The sequence below is a fragment of the Morone saxatilis genome, unplaced genomic scaffold (genome assembly GCF_004916995.1).
Source record: "Morone saxatilis isolate NCDOM2014 unplaced genomic scaffold, NCSU_SB_2.0 Contig24, whole genome shotgun sequence".
Classification (NCBI taxonomy): Eukaryota; Metazoa; Chordata; class Actinopteri; family Moronidae; genus Morone; species Morone saxatilis.
In genome coordinates this window covers 26,477,265-26,484,452 of record NW_023339807.1, presented here as the reverse complement: position 1 = coordinate 26,484,452, position 7,188 = coordinate 26,477,265, and the positions used below count along the sequence as shown (strand labels likewise).

The 7,188-nt window shown below is 44.7% G+C and overlaps 2 protein-coding genes across 2 annotated transcripts in view; both read right to left on the bottom strand.

Annotated features, from left to right (window-relative positions):
• Positions 1-7,188, bottom strand: part of LOC118336472 — a 744,338-nt gene that overhangs the window by 173,727 nt on the left and 563,423 nt on the right. The gene's annotated exons all lie outside the window — the stretch shown is intronic.
• plekhf2 (pleckstrin homology domain containing, family F (with FYVE domain) member 2) overlaps positions 354-7,188 on the bottom strand; it is a 23,200-nt gene continuing 16,365 nt past the window's right edge. Inside the window, exon 2 of the mRNA XM_035673149.1 lies at positions 354-7,027. Coding sequence (XP_035529042.1) covers positions 6,276-7,016 — 741 coding nt within the window. The 5' untranslated portion in view covers positions 7,017-7,027 and the 3' untranslated portion in view covers positions 354-6,275. The remainder of the gene's footprint in view (positions 7,028-7,188) is intronic.

Genomic DNA, 7,188 nt, shown 5'->3' with positions numbered 1-7,188 from the left:
TGCTCCTATGAGATGATTATACCAGCAGTGGCCCCAAGTCAATCTGAGTTAGAGACCCCTGAAAGGTCCAGTGTGGAGGATTTATTTCACCTTCTCCCTCCAGGAACGAAGGAGAAACTGTCCCTTCGAAACATGGCTGTGCAAATTGGAAGGGCTCGTTGTAAGCTAACAGAAACAGTTGAAAACATACCTATTAACATTATAATCCATTTGTGCCAACAGACCCTCCTCAGTGCTTCACACTGGACCTTAACTCTTGTTTTAAAAGCTCTCCATGTGTTTCCCTGTGAGCCGCAGTTTGTCCTCTGATGAGAGAATCCAGAGGAGCTGAATGAATCCACACAAGACAACAGTGCGGCTTTAAGCAATACATTATTTATATATAATATATATACTTAAAGGTTTCTGGAGGAATTAGTAATGAACAATGATATGCTGGGTTACATTCTGATTGAAGCCCTTTTTAGAAGCTTTTAAAAAAAGAAGTAAAATGAAAACTAAACACAAAAAAATGAAACAATCAAACAGCAACAGAGGGAGGACATTAAAGATCGCACAATAACACACAATGATCTCGCTTTCAGCTGTCCCAAGATGTCTCCTCATTATTTCGTTTCCACACTGAATCTCAGGATCTGCAGCTTTTCTTTTTCCTAATTAATTCGCACAAAGGCAGTCGAGTCCCGTCGCTCTCACTAACTGGTGTGTGTGTTCACACTGTGAGCAACAAAAATAAAAGAAAGCTCACGTCACCGCTTCCACTTGTGAGCTTATTTCTCAGCCCGTGGACGCATTGGACTGCGAGACGAGTTTAACTCAAGGGTCAACTTACTAGGCCTTTCTGTTTCCAACATGAGCTCAGCGTCAGCAGTCACATTTGTTGTCTCTGCTGCCTTTTTTTGTCCCCATTGATTGTGAAAGTTTGCTGCATGAGAACTGAAGCAGAGCACAGCTCCGTGTGTAAATTGGCTGAAACAGTGACACACTTTATATCCGCTGCACAGGGTGTGAACAACAACACTATAATTGGCCGCACAAGCAAGACAACGAAGATTGGATGCAGTTAAAGAGCCGCCTCGAACAATAACGCCACGAGCATCCACGCTGTAAACAGTGGGCTTTGCTTTTGGATCTTAAAACACGGCCGCCCTGTAACTTCTACATAATTACGGCTGAACAGTAAACTACAATGTGTTTCTGAAAACTTGATTCCTATTTGATAGATTTAAGTTTAGTTGTGCTGGATGGACATTTGCACGAAGTTTAAATTTGTCTACCTAAAACTCTCTTTTAAAACTGTTGTCAGTTTAGTATTTAAATCCTGTCACTATTTAGTATCGACGTTTATTGGAACAGCTAAATAATTCTGTGTTTTTAATGACGTCTGCCTTTATGAATCTGGGATAATGCTGAAAGGTCTGAACTACTGAACCATTTATGCATATTCAGATACTCAGTATGTATTACAGATATATTCAGTGAACGGTCAGTGGATCTAGTGTGTCCTGTGTAACGAGTTATCGTCTTTTGAAGACACATTTTTATTCATTATTGCGTGTAATTTCAAGCCTTAAACTAAGTTATATAAGCATTTAATAAGTTGGACACCACAATATGTTTCATCCAATCGCTCTGAAAGTGACGATATTGTAAAATATATAAACAGAGTAAAAACACTGAATTCAAGACTTTACTTCAGTTAATTAGCATCCATATATCTACAAGTAGTAAAAGTAGAGAATAGAATCATACACAAGCTAAACACCTTTTCTCCCGTGTTTGTTTTGCTGTTCATGTGACTTAACCAGCATTTGTTCTGCAGCTCAGATATTAAAAGAAAAATCCTCCAAATGAAAATAAAAGTCAAAGCCATTTCATGTGTGATTGATTACATGGGACATTTTCCGAGTCAATGCTTTGTTACTAAAAGAATCAGCGTCTGTAATCGGAGGCTCACAGTGTGTACACACAAGCAGCTGGACGCACTGCCGCTCTCACTGTGCGGGACAATAAAGAGAAGAACAGTCTACCAGCCGACGTCCGGAGAGTGGCGCTCAAACGATGCGTTTACATGCACTCAAGAAACCAGGATACTACAGTAAAAACACGGCTTTTTGTCTCTTTTCGTTTGCTGTATTTTTGGTTTGTGGTACAGTACGAGGCTCCACAGTGTCTGAATTCATCTGTGAGAACGACTTCCAGAGGCGGTCTGCGTCTGCAGTCTTTGTCTTGCACACGCGTACGTGTATAAAGCCCATCAGAAACCCGGTTACCCGTATTCATGGCCATGAAATCGCCTTTCTCCAGGACAAATCTACCTGGGGAGGTTTCTGGTTTATCCGACAAATTAGCTCACTGGAGAAAGTCGAGTGGTTGCTAAAGTGCACGTAGTCGCGCTGACAGGAAGAGTTCAAACCTCCAAGGAGGAAGACCGCCCCTTTTAGAGAAAAAGCTGCAGATGCTGCTGAGATGTGACTGACAGGAGGAGGAGGAAGAGGAGGAAGAGGAGGAAGAGGGCTGAGCACAGGGAGACCTGAAACAGCGTCATTTCAGAACTGATCATAACTGTACAGCAAAAAACTAAATAACCCAAAACACATCTGTACAAATGTACAAAAATCAACAGGATTAAAACATGAAGGTTCATCTTAGAACGCCCAGCGAGTCACTGTGGACGTGAACAGTATGCAGTAAGAACTCAACCTGGATCAAAGTCAATGTGCCAACTTTGTTAAGTGCAATCCACAGCAAACCTGAGGCCGGACCTCCGGGGTTCGACGGTGAGGACGTCTCCTCCCTCGGCACCTCGGCCACAGCGAGTATAAAGGACAGCTGGTTAGTGATCATTAACATTTCTCTAATCGCTTTAACTGCAGCAACACAAACATTAACTTAAATCTGTAAAATTAAAAAGACATAAAAAGAAAAATGATCCCTTTCTTCTCCCCATTCTGCTGCTTATCGTCAAACAGGCAGATTACGGACTGTGTACAAAGATAATGCTCCGACTGTTTACGAGTGTCACTCGTAAAGGTTGAGCTGCTCTTCGTCTCTTAGATGCAGCTTTTTATTTTCCCTGTTTGATCTCAGGTGAAGGTGAAACAAGACGGTTCCTGTTTCAGAGACATGTCATCACTTTTACAGCGCAGCCCTGAAGAGTTTCATTCCAACGTCCGTTCTGTAAATGTAGAGCACTATATAGTCAAAGTGGAGGGATTTTGGAACCATATGCTGTATAATTAAAACTGTCTACAGTCTCTGTGACGTCGGCTGAATGAAGCCTGGTTACTGTCACTCAAACGCCCTCCGTTATACACATTGTTAGGCTTTAATAGAATTTAAACAGGTGAGTTCTTTAACATTCACCCCCCGGTACAGCTGTCATGAGAAAAACATATAGAGACCAAAACTGTTTTTCTAAGTTGGGCGTTTTAATACAGGGCCTTATGGAGACTGACTCACTGCTGGAGCCTCTAGTGGCCGGTAGAGGAAACTGCAGCGTTCATCACGTTATCAACTCTTCGTTAAGAGGCTGCGTATCGCCCTTTAAATACAGACCAAAGACGTGCAGCAACACAACAGCACCATTCATGACCCGATTAGAGTGAAAGGACCATCAGAGTAGTGTCTGAGTCAAATACTTAAAACGGATTAAATATCTGATTAAAAATGAATAATTTGCTCATTTAGTAAAAGCTTTTGGCTCCCAGAATGATTAATACCAGCTTATAGGAAACTAGGTCATGTGTTTTTCCTTTCTTTGAGAGTGAGCTGAGTCACTCCTGCCGGCGGCTTCGCCTCTTTAAAAAGGAATGAAACTCTTCACAGGAGTCACCGGGAAGAGAAACTGATGACATGAACATCTGTGAGTTACTGAACCTGAACCCTCTGTTGGCAGCGCCAGGTAGTTCGCCGTTATCCCCCAAAGCAGCCTTTTCACTTCCTGGTTCAGTGTCTGATCACATGATTTTAGGCCACACACACACACGTCACATGGTCAATCAGACTGTGCTTCTCATAGGAAAGTGCCTGGGAAAAAAGGAAGGAGGGGAGAAAGGACACATAAAAGGAAGGAGGGAAGGACGGCCGTGTTAGCTTGTGTTGGCAGAGAGAAAGTTTACACAGCAGAGTTCAGGAGGGGTGCGTTAGTTTTGTGACATGGCGTGGTCCTCTGACCTCAGAGCAGCACGGGGAAGAGTCGCTGACAGGAAGACGACACGCTGGTTTCCTGACGAGTTCTTTCCAGTGAATGCAAACCACCTCAAATACTGAGAAACTTATTACACAGAGTATGATGCAAGATCACGTGATTAGAGAGGGAAACACACGCTAACCTAACACTTCCTGATTATTGCATTTCACTTCATCCACTGGAGGCATCAGCCAAGTACCCAGACTGCTCCTCCCTGCTCTCTCTCTGGCATTACAGTTTCTAGATCATGTTCCTGATCTCAAATAGTCTCAAATGAAATGAGACATTAAATCACAGCCGGCAAATATTTCACGCATCTGCACTTTTGTGGAAGCGTTCAGTTCAAGAGGGAGGAAACTTCTTCTATTGGAGGAACTTAAACAACCCGAAGCCACAATATTCTCAATATGTGACCTGTGTTTGCAGCCTTGTTCTGTTATTTGTTGTGCACTTTACATTTCCCATTAAAGTTTGGGTAGTCATGTAACAGTTTTTCCACCAATGCTGGAATTATACTCTCTCCGGGCTAATTCCAGTTTAGGCAGCGGGAGGTTCGACGGGCTGGTCTGCTGTTTTTCTCTCTCTATGCTCCATTCAGTCGACCTCTAGAGCTGCAGCGATTGGTCGATTAGTAACTATTAAAGTAATCTTTTTGAGTCATTTCTTGAAGAAAAATGTTCAATTTGTCTGATTTAACTTTCTCAAATGAGATGATTTTCTGTGTTTGTTAGAAATTAATTGTTCGTTGCAGCCCTGTCGACCTTTTATCAACTAATGGTTCTGACATTTTAAAAAGAAAATCTTTCACTGTAGTCCGACCCACAACACGTTTTTAAAGACGTTTATCCATTGATCCAAAATGTTCAGGGATGTAAAACAATGGAAACCCAAGGCAGGGGCTAGAACCAGGTTCAGGTTGTGGGAAGATCCAGATTACAGAAGCATTACAAGCAGCAGCTCATCTGCACACTAATGCCTGGCTTTCTAACAACTCAAACATGTTCCAGTTCACTGTGTGGTGGGAAACAAACTTTCCAGGAACAGTCTGCTTTGGACTCTTCCTGTGTGTTGCGGGTCGGTAATCTCTCTGCTCTTCTGTTAACTGCAAACACGCACCAAACTGCACAACAACTCCATCCTGTGTAATGTGTTTCAGAGGCACCCTATAGCGAGGTGCCTGTTTTTTTGCAGCCTGGATTCATTAACAAATAACCTTTTTCCTACTGAAGGCCGAGCTCCATTTCCTACAAGGCACTACGTGACCGTATAGGCAAACGGTAGAGTTATTTAATTTTTTTAAGCCGCTAAGAAACTAAACTCACAAAAGTGTGTTAGAGACGGACACACTCACTGCGAGACAAGCTTCAGCTGATTTGTCAGAAGCAACTATATTATTAGGTCAACTAGAAAAGCTCTGGGTTTAGCGTAATATCTACATTTTGTTATTTATAAAAAGGGATCTTTGCTTCAGCTTGAGACAAGTTTACAAAATAGGGCAGAAAAATACCAAACCTGTGTTATAAAAAAGCCCCGTTTGGTGTGATACCTGAAGGACAGAGGAGATAAAGGTTAGAGCCCAAACATTTGCTTTTCCCTGCAGAAATGACAAGCAATCACCTCGTGTAGTTCACGGACAAATGCAAAGAAAAAAACTAAGAAAAAGAAGCCTCTTAGATGAGATTAACTTAGGAGGAGGACAGAGGGTGTTTCTCATTAGCACCATTGTGTTCTGTAGTGACTAATTGCAGCCTAATTAAAAGTCAAGAGAGAAGGGGCGGACTGAGCAGAGTGGGAGCGGTGAATGAGTCTGACTTCTTCCCAGAGTTCTGCTGGTCACCCCGTTAATTCCACATTTCATTGTTTAATCACTTGTGTTCATGAAAACATGTATCCCTGCTGGAATCAGAGGAAAAGATCAAATATTTTGGTTTGAGACTGGAACTCCAAAGTGAACCAGTGAATGAATCCTCAGAGGTGGAGGAGCGTGATTGGATCATCTGGGAGGAGAAAGAAACGACACCATAAAGGAACTATTTCCTCCTCGACGTGGGGACGAGAGGCCGTCGGGAGGACGCTTCGTTCCTCAGTCACTGCTGTCGTCTTCGTCGTCATCGTCCGACAGGTTGTTGCTGTTGAACTTTGACCCCGGCCGGCCGATGGAGTCTGAGCGCGGCCCGAGGCCTCCTGATGTCAGCTGCACGAAGCAATACTCGCAGACGCGAACGGGTTTGGACGACTGGCTGGGCAGGAGGTACTTCTTCTCTGAGCACGGCCCGCAAACCACGTAGCCGCACTTCCTGCAGTGGTGGCGGCGGCTGACCGGCGTGAACTTCACCTTCTGGCAGCGCATACAAACCGTCGCCTCCGAGTCGGGGACCCAGACGGCGGCGTGCTCGCCCGTCGGGGCCTTGCCGCTCTTCTGCAGCAAGTCTCCCACGCACTTCCCTATGTGGCTCATCCACTCGGACTTCTCGGTGGCGGTGGCGGCGTAGACGGCGAAGGACTTGGTGGGTGTCTTGATGAGCCAGCCGTTGCGCAGGTCGCCCTCGTCCGGCACCGTGTCGATGGTGACGCTCTCCAGCGGGATGATGTGCTGCTTGTTGTACTTCTTCTTCTGGATGACGATGTTGCCGTAGACCAGGATGTCGTTGAAGAGGAAGAACTGGCGCGCCTTGGGCTTCTTGCGGCAGAGTTTGGTGAGGACGCCCTCGCCGATCAGCACGCGGCCTGGGATGGCCAGCGGCTGGCCCGCGGCGCCGAAGCAGCCCTCCACCACCCCGATCCGCTTGGAGTTGGCTTCGCTGTTCGCAAGCCGGTCCACCATCTTCACCTCACCTGCAGGGGAACGGAGAGAGAGGGGAGTCTGAATGAGTTTAGGTTCAACATCAACATGTCTTTAGAAATATATACGGTTGTAAGAGACTGATCGGGTGTCTGACAGTCAGCTCGAGGTACCAGCATATTAACAGGATAAATACGACAGTAAGGATTATTAT